At 54.9% G+C, this 19,076-nt stretch overlaps 8 protein-coding genes across 8 annotated transcripts in view; 3 read left to right on the plus strand and 5 right to left on the minus strand.

The window, feature by feature from the left end:
* Window positions 1–1,740: 1,740 nt before the first annotated feature.
* CCMA1212_004356 (uncharacterized protein) lies at window positions 1,741–1,998 on the minus strand (the record flags this gene model as incomplete). The annotated part of the gene is made up of 1 exon (XM_073701663.1): window positions 1,741–1,998. One exon carries the CDS (start codon window positions 1,996–1,998, stop codon window positions 1,741–1,743), a length of 258 nt encoding a protein of 85 aa, XP_073559545.1.
* Window positions 1,999–2,606: 608 nt separating this feature from the next.
* Window positions 2,607–3,179, minus strand: CCMA1212_004357 (Pterin-4-alpha-carbinolamine dehydratase; the record flags this gene model as incomplete). The annotated part of the gene is made up of 3 exons (XM_073701664.1): window positions 2,607–2,807; window positions 2,911–2,973; window positions 3,027–3,179. The coding sequence occupies 3 exons, from the start codon at window positions 3,177–3,179 to the stop codon at window positions 2,607–2,609; spliced, it is 417 nt and encodes a 138-aa protein (XP_073560018.1).
* Window positions 3,180–3,976: 797 nt separating this feature from the next.
* CCMA1212_004358 (Uncharacterized protein) lies at window positions 3,977–10,229 on the plus strand (the record flags this gene model as incomplete). The annotated part of the gene is given in 4 exon segments (XM_073701665.1): window positions 3,977–3,982; window positions 3,995–5,269; window positions 9,044–9,454; window positions 9,714–10,229. The coding sequence occupies 4 exon segments, from the start codon at window positions 3,977–3,979 to the stop codon at window positions 10,227–10,229; spliced, it is 2,208 nt and encodes a 735-aa protein (XP_073559288.1).
* Window positions 10,230–10,953: 724 nt separating this feature from the next.
* CCMA1212_004359 (Actin-like protein) lies at window positions 10,954–13,570 on the minus strand (the record flags this gene model as incomplete). The annotated part of the gene is made up of 4 exons (XM_073701666.1): window positions 10,954–10,983; window positions 11,053–12,793; window positions 12,844–13,168; window positions 13,228–13,570. Coding segments are annotated over 4 exons (2,439 nt in total), but the record flags the coding sequence as incomplete, so codon positions are not given.
* A 376-nt stretch (window positions 13,571–13,946) lies between these two features.
* CCMA1212_004360 (DASH complex subunit dad4) lies at window positions 13,947–14,397 on the minus strand (the record flags this gene model as incomplete). Its single annotated transcript, XM_073701667.1, has 5 exons — window positions 13,947–13,975; window positions 14,046–14,130; window positions 14,183–14,227; window positions 14,279–14,353; window positions 14,395–14,397. The coding sequence occupies 5 exons, from the start codon at window positions 14,395–14,397 to the stop codon at window positions 13,947–13,949; spliced, it is 237 nt and encodes a 78-aa protein (XP_073559626.1).
* Window positions 14,398–14,716: 319 nt separating this feature from the next.
* On the plus strand, window positions 14,717–15,322 carry CCMA1212_004361 (Chromatin-remodeling complex subunit ies6; the record flags this gene model as incomplete). Its single annotated transcript, XM_073701668.1, has 1 exon — window positions 14,717–15,322. The coding sequence occupies one exon, from the start codon at window positions 14,717–14,719 to the stop codon at window positions 15,320–15,322; it is 606 nt and encodes a 201-aa protein (XP_073559625.1).
* A 1,129-nt stretch (window positions 15,323–16,451) lies between these two features.
* On the minus strand, window positions 16,452–17,489 carry CCMA1212_004362 (Methylsterol monooxygenase; the record flags this gene model as incomplete). Its single annotated transcript, XM_073701669.1, has 3 exons — window positions 16,452–17,249; window positions 17,318–17,423; window positions 17,479–17,489. The coding sequence occupies 3 exons, from the start codon at window positions 17,487–17,489 to the stop codon at window positions 16,452–16,454; spliced, it is 915 nt and encodes a 304-aa protein (XP_073559643.1).
* A 1,552-nt stretch (window positions 17,490–19,041) lies between these two features.
* Window positions 19,042–19,076, plus strand: part of CCMA1212_004363 (Nuclear control of ATPase protein 2) — a gene marked incomplete at both ends in the record, with an annotated part of 2,139 nt that continues 2,104 nt past the window's right edge. The window contains one exon of the mRNA XM_073701670.1: window positions 19,042–19,058. Coding sequence (XP_073559627.1) covers window positions 19,042–19,058 — 17 coding nt within the window. The remainder of the gene's footprint in view (window positions 19,059–19,076) is intronic.

A 19,076-nucleotide genomic window follows, 5' to 3' on the forward strand; every position in this document is an offset into this window, starting at 1 on the left:
GCGGGAGCGACAACAGATACTACCAAATGCACCCCTGGATGAATTCAAAGGAGGCCGAGGCCCTGGACCGGGCATCACTGAACAATCGACCCACGGGACGCCCCTGATGAAGCTTCATTACGGAACAAATTCTCCATTCACTAAATTCGCCGCCACATAGCCCTCGCAGTCTTGCCATGAAGCGAACCTCCAAAGGCCATGGCGGCAACCGTCGAAATAAGTCGGTCGTGTATTCAGCCTGAAAGACTTCTACGGCGCCGTTCTCGTCCTCCTCATGGCGATCTATCGCCGACAGAACTTGATAGTCTACATGCCCGCTGTTCAGCGTGCATCACAGAAACGAAGTTGAGGACACACAGTATCCATCTCAACTGGAAACATTGACTTTGAAAGCACTCTATTCAAGCTCCAACATCACAATCCGCTGGCCTGATGAGGGATGGCAAGCGCTCTTTATTCTTCTGCAGCACGTAAGCAAGGAACAAAGTTTCTCGTCAAGGGCCGGGTCGATGCCATGCAGCTGCACAAGCTTCACATGGTCAAGAATAGCGAGGTGCGAATCTCTCCTGTGCCGAATGGCCCTGATGAGAAGCTCCTTTACCGAGCGGACCGTCCCGGCCAGCAGCCTAGGATTCTCGATGGTGGCAGGGCCGGATGGTGGCTGGCCCCGTGTGGACTCTGGACATGTCGAGCTGGCTCACCATGATTGAGGAACAGGACCTGGTCGTCAGAGGCCTTCTCAGGGCTGCACTAGCAAAGGTGATACAAGATGGCGGAATTATCACCACGCAGAAACAGGTGGTCATCGGGGTAAACGGCATTCCTATGGTCCTGGGAGAGACTTCTCTCTCCGTTGAAGATCTGAGACCTGAGCCACCTACGGCATTTGGAGGACGTGTGACCCTGGAACTGAGACCGATACCCATGCCTTGGTCCAAGTGTATGAAGAGGAACCGCGGGGAAAGGGAGGGGACTGGAGCTACCCAAGTACAAAGCTGGTATAGATTGGATTTCTGGATGAGAATGAGGTGGAACGGACTACTTGAGACGATCCGATGACGTTCAGAGGGATTTCAGGGGCACAGCGGATTGAGAATGTCTCCCACTGCAAGCACATTACCAGGCGCTGCTTTCGGCCACTGCGGACTCAGAGGATGGATTGTCCCTACAAGATCACGGTATCAGCAACGAGAAGAGTCGACTGGAAGTGGTCCTATCGTATCAACTGTGCCAAACACGAGCATCATCTTCCATCAGTCCACCAGCGCATATGATCCACAGCAACACCAACAATGCGAGCCCTCTGTACGGTCATCCAGGAGCGCCTCTGTGGTGGTTTGAGACGGCGACGAGGATGATAGCCACCATAGGCTTCGAGTCTATCTCACAGAGCTATGCTTATTCAAGATATCTACTGGTGCTATCATGGGATGACGGTTAGGGGTCATGATGCAGACTATTGCAATTGCGTCAAAAGGGGTACAAAAGGGGACACGCGCCAAAGCTAGAAACCGAAAAAGTCCATTGCAAGATTGGGGTGTCGGAGTATGAAGTATTATCGATAATTATTTACGGCTATATTCATCAGAGCGTTCAACAGACAGATTCACGCTCCAGGAGCATCCCGTCGGGGGTGCTCGCCCTGGACCATGGTGAGATCAACACGGGCCGGCAACGTTTAGAGAGCTCTTGTAACTCCTACCACGATAAAGTCTGTTGTGAACATGACATCTTGAGGTCTTATGCCTCTTGAGAGGCAGATGCTTGAGCGGCGGGAGCCGATCTGGGTCCTAACCGACCCTTGGCCGGGGCGCCCAACGGTGTCCATGCTTTCGGATGACTGGACAGACTGGATGACTGGAAGCCTGATCCTTCACTGACTGGAGTTCCCTCTCCAGCTTTCAAAAGTGCCTGCTCAAAGGAGCAAGCCTTCGAAACGAAGATGTACCGCTCCAGCGTCAACATGGCACCCAAGGCAAGTATCCGATCCGCTGCCATTGTGTGACCACCGCCGACTATCGTTCTGCAACGAGCGAGCGAAGCAAAAGGAGGGCCATGATGCAGCTGCAGAGTATCTGGAATCACAGCGCTCTCCTTTGTCTGCAGTCAAATGAAGTCGCTGGCGTATCGCCGATATACGATCCACGCGCCAGAGCGCCAGACATACAGGCCAGAACTTCCAGCTGTCCAAATTCACATTTGCATCGCACATCCTCCTCTTAAGGACGTGCAACGACGGCACTTCTACAAGCGATTGACGCCATTCGACAAGCAACACCAACACCACTCATGGAGAGAAGCAGGTACACGCGTTGTCCATTCAAGGAGACCAGGCGCGCTCCGGCACAGATACATCGGCCGTACGCGGTCTTCTTGGGAGTTCCGATGGAAAGGCTTGGGAGGGAGTTCAGGGGTTGGGGACAGTATGAGGAGTCGACGACGAAGGATCAGGCGCCCTTCAACAACCAGAAATAGAAAGGCAATGCGCAAGCAACTCAGAGCTGCGGTTGATTCGTCATATGATAACATGCATGTATCTTCTTGACAAAACAATCATGAACACAATTACCACCACCATCATTCGTTGAATAGACTGTATCCATTATCTACTTCTTCACACAGCAACTCCCATCCTTGACAACCTCATCCGCCAAACCCCTCATCTCACAACTCGACTTCTCCGGTTCCGGTTCCAGCTCGCCAAAGTCTTTGGCCAGGGAATCGCAGATGGAGGCGAGACTGATGTCCTTTTCTGACAGGCCTTTGGGGACGTGTGTTGTCCAGCGGATGAATGTCGTGTTGTAGACCTGACACACATTAGCCCCAAACATTGACCTTGGACAATTGACTGCTTTGATGCTGGTTTACTGCCGGGAGGTATGTGTGAATGGTAGGGGAGGAGTAACTTACGTTGGACCATTCGGGGTGGTGGTTGTGGATTTTGCATTGCAGTGAGACGGCAGTCATGAAATCCTGTTCCCAACCATATCAGCCAACACTATTCTCTTTAAAAATCCTCATCCTACTAGCTGGTGAGTAAAGGAGTAAAAGCATACCCAAGTCTTGGTAAAGTTTTTAAACTTGAAGCTCCGTTCCAATGCCTCTCCATCAGAAGTCAACGTCCATCTCCCGCCATTCGGCACGAGGAGGGTGTCCAGTTTCGGTGCTTGAGAGGACATGAATCTTGTTTGTCTGATGATTGGAGTGGTTTTTCTGACAAGAAGAGATGGGACTCTCATGCGTGACATTTCTTTTTGTGTACAGTTGACGGTCGAGGAAAGGTAATAGATGAGGTGCAGTATGATTGTTTGTGTTGATGTAAGTTTGAGAGATGAAGATGGCCTGGTTGAGTTAGCTTGAAGTTTGGCTTGGATACTACGCCAAAACGGTTAAGCTATTTTCCTACTTGACTCCAGGGTAGGTCTCTCTCTTCTAAAGCATCCCATCTAACAAGACCCCGATCACCATGAGAATGTTCAAGCAATTGACATTGAGTCTCATGTTTTCATTTCTCGTTATCCATCCATCAACCCACCGCATGAACAGACACTGAAAACAAATGTGGTTCCCCGCATGATAACACACATATCGGCACTCGCCTACCTCCAGCCGCTCCGCACGTCAACTCCCCGGTCAACCATCCCGCGCTCCCCCAAAGACCTTTTGTCAGGATCAAAGGATCGTGTTTAGCCAAGGTCCTAATTAGGACAAGTGAACGCGCGTAGACCGCATCACCATGTCGCTTTTGCTCGCATTCGTTGCAGGCTTGTGTCTAGGATGCTGATAGATCGACTAGAGTAGCTGGGTATAAAAAAGACCAGTCTCCCGATCTCGTCACCGTTGGAACTTCTCGTTTATCCTTCGCATTTTCCTCCGTGTAACCCTCTTCCCGCGTTCTGTTGAATAGGTGGAGTGACGAACCATAGTACAAGTCTTCCAACTTCGATCGCTCTGTAATCGATCAACACTCTTGACCATGCGCGTCCCTCTCCAGTCCCCTCCACCTCCAACGCACATCTCCTCAGAGCCTGCAATCGAAACCACCGAGACCATCTCCCTCATCTCCGCAACCCTCCTCATCCCCGGCCGCGGAGAGCCCATCCACAATGGCGTCCTCGCCATCAAAGGCAGCAAAATCGACTGGATCGGACGCCACAGCGACGTCCCGCCCAAATACCAAGACATTCCCCCCAAACATGTCCCCGTCCTGATGCCGGGCCTATGGGACGTCCACGTCCACTTCGGCGGGATGGACGTCATCGGCACCTTGAGTGCGGCTAGTGGGTACCTCCCCGGGTTCAATGCCCTGGCCGGCGCCGTCACGGTAGACGATCTCAAGACGACGCTCAACGCGGGCTACACCTCGGTGCGGGAGCTGGGCGGCTATGGCGGCGACCTGTGGCCTGCCGTGCAGAATGGGCCGCTCATCGGTCCCAACATCTACTCGGCCATTGCGGCGCTGTCCATCACGGGAGGTCACGGCGATGACCATTCGGCGCCCATCAGCACTGTCACGGCGGCCATGAACTGCGGTGGAAGCCCCATTGGTATCTGCGATGGCGTCGACGACTGTATCAAGACTGTTCGCAAGATGGTGCGACGAGGCGCTCGCTGCATCAAAGTGTGCTCCAGCGGAGGTGTAGGCAGTTTGAACGATGACCCGGAGGACCGCCAATTCTCAGACGAAGAGCTCAAGGCCATGGTGGAAGAAGCAGCCCGAAGCCGACGAGCCGTGGCAGCTCACGCGATAGGCAAGGCGGGCATCCTGTCTGCGCTCCGAGCGGGCGTCAAGTCGATCGAGCACGGCATGTATCTCGACGAGGAGGCGGCCGACCTGATGCTGGACAAGGACGCCATCTTCGTCCCCACGCAGCACATCGTCCGCGTGCTGGCCCGAGACTATGGCGACCAGCTCCCTCCGCCGGTCAAACGCAAGCTGTTTGGCATCATCGACAAGTCCAAGGACGCATACAGATTGGCCATCAAGAAGGGAGTCAAGATTGCCCTGGGCACGGATATGACGAGCAGCGCCAGGACATCGGCGCTCTCACACGGCAACAATGCTCACGAGCTCACGTACGCGGTTGAAATGGGCATGACGCCGCTCCAGGCGATTGAGTGCGCAACGGCCAATGGGCCGGAGACGCTGGGAGGAATGGCGCCTTTGAGCGGGCAACTCAAGGTGGGATATGATGCCGATGTCATCGCCGTTGCCGAGAACCCGCTGGATGATGTCGGCGTCCTGACGGACCCCAACAACATAACGCACGTTTGGAAGGGCGGCAAGCTGTTCAAGAGCCGGCCAAGGATACCGACGCAGGCGGCCACTCAGCTCTTCTAGAAGCAGCTCCGATGAGTTGACCCGTGTCCATGCTTATTTGTAAACCGACGTTGTCCATTGGTTGTTATATCACCCCTTGCTGCTGATGAAAGCCGGCATTCTCATCATCCAATGCCCAATAACTGACTATCAAATCTCCCCTCAACATGTGTTGAACACGGCAGACAAAGTGATCATCGTTCTCTGCACTTCTGATATGTCGCGTGTTACAGCAGATTCCGGAGTTTGAGAGGCGGGGAGGCTATTCTATATCGAGGCCCCGAAGCTCGAGAGCGATTCGGCAAAACGGGACTTGCCGAGGGACAAAGACCGGAGATAGTTGGATTTTGAAGTGCTAGCTGATGAAGTACTGTAAGCTAAGCTGGTCGTCGTCTGAGCTAGACCTTGGGTCGTGGCCGCCACACCATCAATAGTGCTGGTACTCCGTATTATATACTAGTAGTAGGTGTTCAAAGGCCTGGCTGACGCCTGAAAGGGCACTTCTCGGAGCTGACTGCTTCGTACTCTCCGCAGGTTGTGTGCTGCTTGTACAGCTGGATAAAAGCTGCATTGGACGGGCCATGCTGGTTCGTTTGGAAGCATCCGAGGGACCCTTGTGCATCATTCGAATCTCTTGCTACCCGCCCACGCCATTGCTCCCGTCTGGGCGTCTGGACGAGCAATCGCGGCACTGTCCGAGGTCAACCGCCTCTGTGCGAGTACGGAGTCGAGCCATCAGACTCTGAGCGTCAACGGCGTATTAGTGATCCAGCAACGCGGTTGGCTACCACTACAAGGACGTGGCTGTCAGTTAGTACGAGTCGCCAACTGGCACAATCCGAGAAAGCAAGACATAAGCCGTAAGCCATCGACTTGCGCCTGTGACACGGCCCGCCCAGGAGCTGTCTCGTCCTGTCCTGTCATCGAAAGAGAGAACGGAAGAAATAGCGATGTCCCGGGAGAATATCCGTGCCAGGCTCGGAAATAAGCTCCTCATTCCAGCTTGTGTTCCCCATGCCAGTCGCGGGCTATGTATGTCATCACGTTAAAAAAAGGCAGAAGAAAAGACAAAGGAAAAGGAACAAGGAGCCAGATGGGCGAATCAGGGCCACCAACCGGACACCCTCCCGAGGCGGAATCGCGGCGTCATTGGAGGCAGCGAGGAAGAGAGACATGGAAGAGAAGAAGAGGAAGAATCGGGAACGAGGCTGGCTGACTGTGCAAGCAAGGACCTCTCATGCACTGTGCCTGTGGCACTGTGTGCCTCAATCCATTGGTACTGTGCTGTCTTTGTGCAGTCTCCGCTTCGGGTTTGTGGGAGAATGCCTTGAAGTATCCGCGGGTCTTTTAACGGGGCCGACTCGGCGTATGGCTACTTGAGCGGTACCAGCAGCGGAGCAAAACACCGTTTACCGCTTTCGGAGGAAGAGACCGAGCGCAGAGACAGCGCACGGAGGAAGGCTCCACTTCTTATCAAACATGACATAATCCGGCCATGCCTGAAGGGGCTAATCCTGAGCAATGCTGACAAACTCGGGATTTGACGTGATGCAACTCTGCGGCCCTATTTTGCTGGAGCGGCGTTGAGTTCTGCGTCCGACGCGCCCGCAGGCGTTGACAAAACAAATAGGAAGAGAAAGAGGAGGAAGAGACGCGCCTTTTGCGACGTGGCTGATTTTGGGATGAATCATGTCCACTAGGTACTATCGTGTATTGTTGTTGGTGATGGGAGCTGTTGGAGAGGCAGGTGATACTGTGCATGTAGTACTAACTCGACGAAGATGTCGCAAGAACTTTGGACGATTTTGCTTCCTATTCATACAGCCAGCATGGGTGGTGTCAGGATGATCTGTAGGAAGAGACAAGACAACATCCATATGATGATACTGTATGGCTTAGGTGTGTCCCTCCATTGCTCGATGGAGTAGTAATACACGATGCCACGGAGCTTCGGTAAGTTGAACCGTCACCCCAGCTGCTAGTAACCTGACAACAACGGTCTAGAAGTACATGCCGGCGACAGGGAGCCGCAAGGGCACCAACAGATGCTGTACGTGGCACGACTTGGCACGCCTGGAGTATCTGGATGTACCGGCCGGTGCTGGGGCTGCGAGGCTCGATGTATCCGCAGGTACCGCGCCGTCCCGTATTCGCAAAGTTGGAGCTTCAACCACAATCACGGGCAGCATATGGTACGAGTACTTCGGAAGCTGTGCACAGTGTTGCAACAACTCCAGCTTGGCAGTCCTTGGCTGCACGTCGGTTGATTCTCCAGACAATATGATTCAGTGCTTACTCGATGGGATAATGAACTAGACAAGACTTGAAGTTCTGCTGCCCTTGTCGTCGTCCCGCTACTGCTGGGTTCCCATTGGAAAGGCCATGATTATCCAGCCTTTCCGCGTCCGGGCATCCGATCAGTCATCATCAAGCCCCATCTATTCGCTGCATGGGTACACGCACAGCAGCACAGCTGAGCAGAGAGAAGGATCCATAACAAGGTAAAAAGGCAGAAGAGAACTGAAGAGAAGAATGTAGGCCAGAAGAAGAAGATAGTCAGATCGAGAGCGAGACGTAGAGTGAAGGGCCAAGAAGCCAATGATGGCACTGTACGGAGCACGGAGCACCAGCAGCCAGCCACGCCATTTTCCCTGGCCATCCCGCCACGTCCGCCGCGTTACATAATCCCCGTCGCATCCAACGCTTCCAAACTCGACCAAGCCGTGATTTTCTTCCCATGTTTCACGTCAGCAATTCTCTGCGCCCCCCCTCCGCTCAGCCTCTAGGAACCGGACTGCTGTGTGTAGTCATCAAAAAATAACCCGCGACAGCTCATAACCTGCCTTAATAACCATTTTTTTTATTCCCTCTTCTCGCGCTTTCTTTCTAAGCTGCGTCCCTCGTGTTCCCGGATGCTGAGTCAGAGTCCTCGAGCAATGCAGAGCTCTCCTGCCAACGGCGCAAACACGCAAGGTTCGTAGCTGCTGCTCTTCTCCCGCCTCTGTTTTCCGTCTTGTCTTCTCCTTGTTGCGCCTCGACTTTTGATTTCATTCTGCCCTCGTCCTGAGCTCCCGGCCTTGCTTCTGGCCCTCGTCAGTCTGCTTGCCTTTTCCCTGCTCGGCTCGGCGCTGCTTTGAAATCCGATTCCTTGCCTGTGCCTGTTGCTCGCGCCTGCGCTTCTGCAGCTTCGCTTCCCGCTAGCATCAGTATCGGCACCAGCAACAGCACCAGCATCGATCGACATCGCCAGCATCGTCCAGCTGCTGCAGCGTTCCCACTGTCTCTCTGGAGTAGTTCCCACCTTTGGCATTTTCTCCTCAACACCGCCTGCACTCAAGTCACCTTCAGCTTTCTGTTTGGCGGCTGCTACGCCTCCAGCCAAGCGTCCCCGGGGTTTACAAGTCCAGCTCCAGTTGATCTATAATCAACCGTTCTGGCGCGCCCCTCAGACGCCGACGGTCCGTACACCTCCTCAGCAAGCAATTGCCCCAAGGTCAGCGGCTCTGGGAGCAGCAGCAGCACGACAACGCGAATTGCTTCGCCGCGGCACAGCATGCCTTAGTTGGGCGTTGCTGCGTGTCGCTGGCTCGACTGGCGCTCCATTGGATCACACCTCAGCCCTTTTGCCTCGCTTCTTCCCTCATGTCCCGGCTGCCACTCCTCCCCCCCTTGGACGGCGACTCATGGACGCTGAGCTAACAGGCGCGGCCACCAACAGAACAGCACTTGCGCGCACAGCTCGAGCTCCTCCAGAACCACGATTCCGCTGCCTCGTCGGCCTCGCCCACCTCGAGCGCGCGCGATCCCCGAGGCCCTCCGTCGCGGCCCCCGAATGGATACGACGCCCTGCCGCCTCAAGACGTCGCCCGCCCCCTCGCCAAGCTAGACGCTGAAGCGCACATCCACCCCGACCTCCGCGCTGCCGTCGGCCACGCGCCCGCCGCCAATATGATGCCCATGGTCCCTCCCGCCGGCCACAGCCCGGTTCCCGCCGTTCCCGGGCCCTCAGCCGTGCCGCTGGCCCCCGCGCCGCCGCAGCAGATGCCGGTGGACGACTCCAACCCAGCCGACGGTCGCAAGGCCAAACGCGAGCTGTCGCAGTCCAAGCGCGCCGCCCAGAACCGGGCTGCTCAGGTGAGTTTGCGCTGTCTATTGCCTTGGCTCCCCTTTCATCCCCTGGCGGCGAGCTTGTTGGTCAATGTCGCCATGGCTGTTTGAGCAGACTGCGCCGGCATCCTTCGGATTTGCTGGCAGGTCTTGCGACAAGCCATTGCGCATCGCCGTCGCGTTCTCTATGGATAGCTAGCCGCCCGCGCATGCGTTGAGCCTGAGAGATGTCTTGGTGATGTCAATGGCGTCGCAATTGCTGACCTCTCGTGTGTCTCTTTCACAGCGAGCTTTCCGCCAGCGCAAGGAGGGCTACATCAAGAAGCTCGAGCAGCAGGTTAGAGACCTGGCCGATCTGGAGCTCTCGTACAAGTCGATGCAATCCGAAAACTATGCGCTCCGGGAATACGTGATTCACCTCCAATCCCGACTGCTCGATATCCAGGGCGAGTTCCCGCCGCCTCCTCCCAACGTGAATCTCTCGCAGCCGTCGACTGCCGCGCCGCCCCCGCCGAGCGCCCCTGAGCCGCACCACCAGCAGCACCCACACCAGCACCAGCAAGCTCCTCCGCCGCCGCAGCCGTCCAACAGCAGCAACTCGGGCGTCGGCACGCCTCTCGAGGCCGTCGCGCAGGCCGTCGCCGGCCTGGCCGCCCAGGAGCAGATGGTCGAGCGCGCGCAGACATATCCCAGCCCGCCCTTCAAGACGGAGCAGCCAGGCGAACAGGATGCCAGCTCCCGCGCCGCGACAGAAGACTTGGAAAGGCCAATCAATTCCGAAGCGCGGCCTGGCCAACCTTAGGCATTGCCACTGAACTTCGCACTTGATTGCGGAGACGAAGACTTGGGTTTCCCCCTTTCATTGTCTCCTTCAGATTCCTATTCTTTTTCTTCTGGGTTTTAGGACGTTTTCTGTTTTGGAGGCGTTGAGGGGCTGTCATTGCGTTGTGTGTGTTGCAGATATAATCCCAGACGCAGCTTTCGTGATTGTTCTTTTTTTTGTCTTTGCCTGTTTACACCTTTCATCAAGGAAAGGAGGGGGGTTAAATTGATGGGATGGCGTTCCGGGAGACCTACTGTGTTGTCTAAATTTGAAACATTACTTTCCACGTGTTTTCCTTTGTGTGAGTGCTTGAAGTGTTGTTTGGAGGATGTTTTGCCTGAGGTTGTGTGTGTGTGAATTGGTGTGAAATGGGGTTTTGATGATAACCCCTTACAACTCCCCTTTGATGGGATGTAGAAGCTTTATGGAATGTACCGGCATGAAAGAAAAAAAAAACAAGAAATCAAAATAGAGGTTCCTGGAGAGAGTTATTCACTGAAGAAGGCACGTTTGACGCATTCCACCTGATGTGCACGCCCTGTGATGGCGCAATAACTTGGGATATCGAAGTAGGCATCTGGCGTCGGGTTCTGATGGGAAACTTGAGATGATCAAGACGCTGAAAAGAAGATGAAATCATTCCATTAAGACAGAAAGCCTAGTAGTGAGAGATGTAGAAATGACCTGTCCAGTCTAAACAGCCTCACGCGTACGAGTTGCCCATGTCATGTTCCTGCAGATATCAACAGCGGTTAGCACATATCCACAGAAAAGAAAGTGGCAAAGACAGAAGCAGACTCACCTTGATATACTCCGGCCCCTTCTCCAGATACTCCTCCCTCGAAATCGCCGCCGCCCTCCACGCCGGCGTGCCAACCCACCCGGCAGCCCCCTTCCACGCATCCAGCAGCGCGTCCTCGGCCCTGCGCACATGCAGCGGCGCCTCCGCCGGCAGCAGCGCCCTCAGCCCATCCCTCACGCGCTCGTCAAAGTTGCGGAACAAGGTGTTCCCCCCCGTGAGAAAGATGTCGCGCAAGAAGTCGTCCCGGTTGGGCAGCCCGCCCAGGCGCTGCGTCAGCACGTCGCCCGCAATCTCAATGATGCCCGCCTGGTCGACGCCGGCAATGGACGGCCGGAAGACCACCTCGGGCACGCGGATGCGCTCGACGTTGAGGTGGATCTGGTGCAGCTCCGCCTGCGACGACGGGTCGAAGGGCCGCGGGCCGCGCGAAAAGGCGTGCAGCAGCGACTTGGACCACACCGTCTGCGCCTCCTGCGTGTTGTCGTACGTGAAGTTGGGGTCGTACTTGAGCAGGTCCTGCTCCAGCGACTTGAGCGTCGACGCCAGGTCTTCCTCTTCCTGCTCCTCGTCGCTGTTGTCGCCCACCGCAATCTGCCGGTACACGCCCCAGTCGTCGTCGTTGGCGCCAAAGTTGTCGTCGTCGCCCCCGCGCCGCCGCTTCTTGGTCGGGTTGTCCGACGCCAGGTTGGCGATGCTCTTCATGCGGATCTGGGACGCCAGCGACTTGCGGTTGCCCAGGTCCTGCTTCAGCCTGTCGCGCTCCTTGATCTTCTGCAGGGTCTCTTGCAGGGCTTGGTGCTTCTCCTCCAGCCATCCTTCGAGATCGTTCTCGCGACGCTCCTGATCGAGCCGCTCTGCCTCGGCAATGCGAGCCTTTTCGGCCTCCTTTTCGGCCTTTGCGCGAGCTCGAGCCTCGTGATTGGACTTGAGAAGGCGCTGCTGTCGCTTCTGCTTCAGCTGGGCCTCGTCAAGCTCTTCGTCTGGGACGTCCAGGAGGCTGAAGTCTGGCTGCTCTTGTTCCTCCTCGGGATCGCCGCCGAGATCCTTTGTGCGGGCCTTTCTGATGGACTTTTCCAGCTCCTTGATAATCTTCTCGAGTTGTGCCTCATCCTTAATGTCGTGGCTGTCGAGAAGACGTCGCGTCTCCTTTTTCGTCTCGTCGGTTAAGCGGCCCTGCAGGTTCTTGTAGTACTCGAGATCCTGCTCCTTCTTCATGAGCTTCTCAAGCCTCATCTTGGCCGCCTGCTCTTGTAACCTCCGTCCGCTCTCCTTCTTCCGCTCTGCGATGCGGTCCAGCTCCTCCTGGCTCTTCTGGACGACCACTTCTTCCGTGTACGGATACTGGATCACAACGTCTCGATCTTCTAATCCTTCCCAGTTCAGGTAATTACGGATCTCATTGTCATAGTCTAGCGAGACGTAGCAATGGTCTTGTATCATGTGCTCTGCTTGTGACTGATTGAGTTTACCAGTAAAGGCAGGGTACTTTAACCGGATCAGCTTCAGCAGGTATTCAGCGTTGTGGTAGCCGCCCCAGTTCAGTCTCGTAGCCTGAGAGAGAAGCGCCTTGGAGTTGTAGACGGGGATGACGTGGGTAGAGGTGTGGGAGGAGGAGATGACCAGACCCGTCTTTCCCTTGTTATGCCTGTATGAAAAGAGCGAGTCGATGCCGTACGCGAGCGACGGTGCGCCGTAGCATTCGAAGATGATTTCGGTCATGGCTACACAGATGAATGTTAGCCTTCAGCCACCTCTAGTCAATGGGGCTTGTTGTCCGGCCTTGGTTGGAACATGCATTTTCTTGAATATGGCAGGTTTGCGACCGCTTCTGTCATGACAATGGGCACGTCAATGGCGCCGTCGGCCTCGTTCATGCCCAGCTTCAGAAAGACGTAGTCCAAGACGTGCTCCGCCACATCCCAGTTGCTTATAATGCCGGTGCCGGCCTCGAAAGCGTTTCGAATATGCCCGCGCGCCGTCGTATCAGCGTAGCAGTCCGAGCCGGCGAAGGAGAATGTCTTTCCGAGCTTTCGGTCGCGGTACTTGGCCATGATGGGCGGGACGTTGAGACGGGGCGCGGACTCGAAGGACCATCCCGCTCGGACGGCGGAGGAGCCTGTGGACTGTCAGCTAGAATGCCTTTCCTGTGGTCGAATCCCAGCTGCGATGGCGGACCATTGTCTATCACGATGGCAGCGTTGCCGGGCTGCTCGAGAGCCTTCTTCCGGCCGTCGGTCTCGGGCTCGATGAACTTTTCAAACTTGGTCTCCTTGACGGGGAAGATCTTGGCTGGCGGATACGTCTTTTCATGCGGCGCCTGAGGCACCCGGTCGTCGATCGCAGAGGGCGCCATGGTTTCGTTTTCGTCTCGAAGGGAGTTGTCGCACGAGAGGTGTAGGATGGAAGTGTTGCTAGACCTCAGTATAAAGAGACCATGATGGCGGAAGAAGATGATTCGGGTGGGCGTCGGGGCGGGTTTTGATGGATGGCGGGAATCGAGGGATGACCAATTGACGGCCTGGTTCAAGTTGGCGAGCTCGAAAAGGTTCAATGGACAATCGCGAGGCTGCGAGGCTGATGACAGCAAATGCTGGGCGTGGGTCCACCGCTAAACAAGCGCGTCGACGTTCTTTTGGGAGCTTCACGGGCTTGGAGGCAGGGAGCACAAGTAGCAGTACATGGATGGCACGTGTAAACGATGGCTTCAAATTGCACAGTATTCCATGTCAGAGAAGTCTCTCACGATGGAAGTATTCATATTAGTTTTCTTTTGATTAGTGCCTCTTGTTCTAAATTCAGATGTGCCATCCACTGGGGTATCGTCAACGCAGTCTTGTTCTCATCGCCGCCTGGTACCTTGGCCAAGCAATACCTCATCATCCCCCGGAATCACCTCATGAGGGAGGCTTGAGGTTATCCGTTGCTATGAAACACAATCAATATCAAAAGTGACTCCAAATCCATCAGAATTCCAAATTTTGGCATCAACTGACCTTCCAGGTGAAAGAGGACGTTGGACTGGTAGTTCTTGAACATCTGGGCGACGAGCTCGACGTTCATGTTCTGAACGTTAATCTCCTTCGCGATGTGAGTAAACGAGTGAAATGATACGGGCTTTTGAATTTCTGACCTGAAGGCTCTTATTCATGACGACGATCGCTTCGTTGAGTTTTTCCTGGATTCGTTAGCCACAACTTATCGCGGTGTTGGTGGTGAGTCGCCGTACGACGTTTGTGATGATGCGCGATAGCAGCAGGTTCTGCTGATGCTCGTGAGGGCTCTCCTGCACTTGCATTAGCGGCTGTATGATGTGAATATCTATAGATGACAAGAATGAGGTACCATTTCTTTTATGATCAATGCTTTCTTCCCAGACTTTTTGTATGAATGGTTGATGGTTGACGAGACAGAATTATAGAGGGGCGCCGAATCTTGCAGCCTGTACTACTGCTTCAGCGCTACAGTCTTCGGTGAGCTCAGCGAGAGCATTCACACATGACTAAGCGTGGCTCAACTCGAGGAGGCTTCAACTTCTCAACTTTCAACATTCGTCCATCATCAATTGCTTCATCCCCGAACCTCATCAACTGCTCTACGCGATTCGAAAACACTCACCCTCCTCCATATACGATCTATTCATCCTACCATATCCCAGAATCACACCATGGCAGCCCCAACAGAGGCGCAGCTCGCGCACACGCAGCTCCTCGAACAGCTCGACATCCACTCCATCCACAAGAACTTCCGCAACCCCAACTGGAAGCCCAACCAGCGCCGCAACAAGAACCTCAAGGCCATCGTCGGCGACGCCTCCAAGCGCGAGGCATCCGCCCTCGCGACCCCCCAGGACGTCAGCGGCGATGCCACCCCGTCCGCCGCCGCCGACTACGACGGCCTCTCCACGAGCGGCACCTCCACGCCCACGACCGGCAGCAACAGCGGCAACAACCCGCCGCAGCCGCCCAACCTCGCCCAGGCCTCGAGGAGCCTGTCGAAGCTCGTGCTCGAGAAGACGCTGCGGCCACCGGGGGCTGGTGCGGGAGGAGGCGTGTCCGCGCCGAGCGCGACGTATACGAATATCGAGTCGGCGCCGTCATTAGCGCATGCGAAGCATTACTGCGACATCACGGGTCTTCCGGCGCCGTATCTGGATCCCAAGACGCGGCTGCGGTATCATAACAAGGAGGTGTTTGGGCTGATTAGGACGCTACCCCAGAGCTCTGCGGAGCAGTTTCTGGCTGCGAGAGGCGCGCATACGGTTCTGAAGTGAGCAGGTGGGCGACGCTACGAGTTGGAATATCAAATCACGTTATTATCTCATTTCTAGAGAGGGGAAAGGACACAGGGAAGAGCATCTTGGGATTTATCACAAACGGCGCACATTGGGGGATTCATGATATTCTACGGCGTTTCATCGAAAGGAGGGAAATAAATGTATGATCCACAAAGTCAAGCCTCAACTATGCACCTCCCGCCTTTCGGCAAGAGGATGGCAGATAGACGCTCCGGCTTAATCGGAATCGCGAAAAGGGTTTTGCTCTCTGCCCTGACAAAGTACCGAAAAGACGCACGGAAGAAAAGAGACGTCTCAGTTGCCAGAGCATGGTGCTCGTGACTGTCAGGGCAGTGTAATGGTAGCAGGAAATGATGTGAAGTAATCGACAATCTGTCTGTTTTGCAATTCCATTTGGGTTGGGAATCGCTCGTCGTTGGAGAGAGAAGAAATTGCATTGTTTGGCAGTCTAATATTCTTGGAAGCATGCTTTATGTCACGAGAATCTTCTTGATGCGACGGCCGGAGCCTTGAGTCAAAGGCCCATGGTTGAACCAAGAGATTCTCAATAGCTGGTAGCTTCACCATTGCCATCCTGCTGTGTTTTGTTGTGGAAGAATATCATGGAGCTGTTGGAAGCGAAAGAAAGCGAGTGAATCTTGGGAGCGAAATTTATGGCATAAGAATATAACTGCTTATGTAATAAGTGGGTCAATTCGCTCTTTCAACCAGCAGCGCAAGATCTCTCAGAGATAATGAGGCAATGAACAGATTCACATCAACTGATCACAAGAAACGATGAAATAATCTTGACCATGGGTCTGACGTTGAGCTGTATTAAGTATATGTCTAGGGGTGCGCAAAATACGTGTATAAATATATACAAAAGATTAATCAAGGTTGATGCTCAAGCCACTCCCTCCCAACGCCGTGTGATGCCATTGCCATCTCGGAGGCTGCCGCAGCTGGGCCTCAGCTGACCATTAATCTAATCTTCTTTTCTTTTTTCTCATCAAGGTAGTTGCATTTCTCAAATCGTGCATCTGTTTTTTGCCATTCGGGTTGAAAGATGATGTCTTCTCCCAACACCCAGGTGCGGGCTCATTCGGAGCGGACGCAGAGCCGTTTACTGAGCCTTCTTGGCCTTCATCTGGGCCATCTTCTTCTCGCGGCGCCTCTTGTGGGCCTCGGCACCGGCCTCAGTGTCGAGCATGTAGTCCCACCAGCGGAAGCTGGAAGCGTAGTTGCCGATGAACTTCTCGTGGTGCATGTCGTGGTGGTCGGCGCCGGCCCAGACGGGCAGGAAGTGGCGCAAGCTCCAGGGGAAGTCGTAGCCGCTGTGGGCGTCGATGGCCTGCAGGAGACGGAGGGTGATCCAGGCGTACATGGTGAGCAGGTGGAGCTCGCCGGTGATGGCCAGGAGAAGGATGGGAGAGCCGACAACACCAATGCCGAGGAGAGCGGTCTCGATGGGCGAAGCATACTCAGCGGCCAGGCCGAAAGGGGCGGAGTAGAGGTGGTGCATCTTGTGGATGCTCCTGTAGAGAGGGCCGTAGTGAAGAGCGCGGTGGAACCAGTAGTGCCAGGTATCCTCCATGACGAAGAGGATGGCAATCTGCCAGGCCATGGTGAAGAGCGAGGGGAACGGGACGCTGTAGTCCATGCCGAAGTAGGTGGCGATGGGGTGGAAGAACCAGATCTGAGGCAGTTCGGCGGTAAAGTGGCTGATGAGGACGATGGAGGCGCAGTCCCACTGCTCCTTGAGGGTCGGCATCTTCTGGCTCTGGATCTTGTACTTGTGGAAGTAGGGGATCTTGTCCATGATGATGAAGGGGAGGCAGCGGCCAAAGTAGATGACCTCGTGCATGACGAAGCTCATGATGCCGGTCGCCAGAGTGTCGTTCTGCATGTAGAGGTACCAAGCCTGGAAGATGTCGTGTCAGTTTTCGTTCGGGTTTCGCGTTCATCTGGCGGGAAAAGGAAAAGACGTACGGCCCAGAGGCGCTCAAAGTAGTTGAGGTGGACATTGTATTTGCCGACCTCCTCGAGGACGTTGAGGTAGCCCTGCGTCTGGTTCAACGCGCCGAATGTCGCGTTCCTGTGAATTGGTTAGCATTTGCCGAGCCAGGCATGAAGCAAAGGCGACAACTTACGCCACTTCCATGGTGAAGAGCCAATTGCTGTGATGCTCGTGGGAATCTGGCTTCCAGAGGTGGTGAGAGGATGTAGAAAGAAGGAAACCTCTCGAGATGGAGGAGAGGACGACAGGTGTAGATAAGGAGCCTGTGGAAGGACAAGTCGGATTAGGAGAGCGTTTGTGGGGGCGCAAAGGGAGATTTTTATCGGTGGTTTCGCAGACGCTCAGAGGCGTTCATTGGCCGCTTTGCCAGACGGCCGGCTAGTCAGGAGATGGCAAATGAATGAAAACTGGAGTCGGAGCTGCAATGAGCCCACCAGGGAGCAAGAGTTTCCGGCTCTCTGGGGATGGCCGTCGTTTGATGCCAAATCGGGGCCACGGACGGGCCGCGCAGCCTCGCAGAGGGTCGGGAGGCGAGAAGATGGGCGTGCGAGGCGCTGTGATTGGGCGCGTTCCTGCATGCCCGCATTCGTATTCGCATCGCGGCAGATGCTAAGCACTTTCTTTGATCACACACACACAACTCAATCACTCACTCACGAGGAATGTCTCAAGAATACCTACCTAAAACCATTTCAGTCTAGCCGTTACGATCTGATCTGCTGTTGCCGTCTCTGCTGATTTTGCCATTTACATTGCCTTGACCGCTTCCGCGAATTGCGGCATCTTTGGTGACCTGCGGCGTCCTCAGAAGAGGATGAAACGATACTTTGCCAATGTATCTTTTTCTTGAGCCAGGGGGTTGGTTTATGAGCGCCACTTTGGGCTGCTGTTTATCGGATCCCACATAACCGATTGGCAGATCTGCCTTGACGCAAAGGATCCTGCAAAACAGCCCGATACTGGAAATTAGCATCAGAAGCCCAGTATTGCTTGTATTTGCTGGACTGCAGTGGTTGGTGTAGCGAGCTTGGCGAGCTGTCAAATGGTTTGAGGTGATCAGCAGTTGAAAGGCAGTCCAGTTGACTTATAGCGGTTCAACAGCTCAAGCAGCCCTGTAAGTGCTGCGAGTTCCATCAGCCTCAAGCACCACGCAAATCAGTGACATCACAGCCAATGGAAGCTCTTCTCCCGTCGAAACACAGCATAATACAAAAGATACATCGCCTACTCGGCCATTCTCTCTTGTTGCCTCCATCGTCTTCACCTCGTCATCAGCTTCATTCCCTTCTCGCTGCATGACGTGAGCTGTTCGTTGTCGCTCCGAGTACGAGCCATCCACACGATCTTCTCGCAGCTCTTCCATATTCTGGAGCTCTGGAAAAATCGGGCACAAATCGCCCCACGCGGACAAGTCGCCTCCTCCTCTCCTCATCCTCCTCTTTTAGCACTCCGGCAACCGTCGAATGGATCGATAATCCCGCTTGCTCTCGGCCAGCTGCACTTCCGAACGCTGCCTGTGGTGTGATGGTCTGACTCTCGTCCAAGCACCTCCGGATTCGACTCCACCCGCCACCTGGTCCAGCTCCCGCCCAGATCGATGCAGATTCAACAAGGTCAAGGATAACCTTGCCCTGGTCGAGCCCAGCCGGACCGTTCGCTTGTCTGATCGTTTCATCGGCTTATACAATCCTAAACCATGTCGCTGGTCACCGAGTGAGTTTGAGCCCCCCC

The sequence above is a fragment of the Trichoderma ghanense genome (genome assembly GCF_004382785.1).
Source record: "Trichoderma ghanense strain CCMA-1212 chromosome Unknown scaffold_4, whole genome shotgun sequence".
Lineage (NCBI taxonomy): Eukaryota > Fungi > Ascomycota > Sordariomycetes > Hypocreales > Hypocreaceae > Trichoderma > Trichoderma ghanense.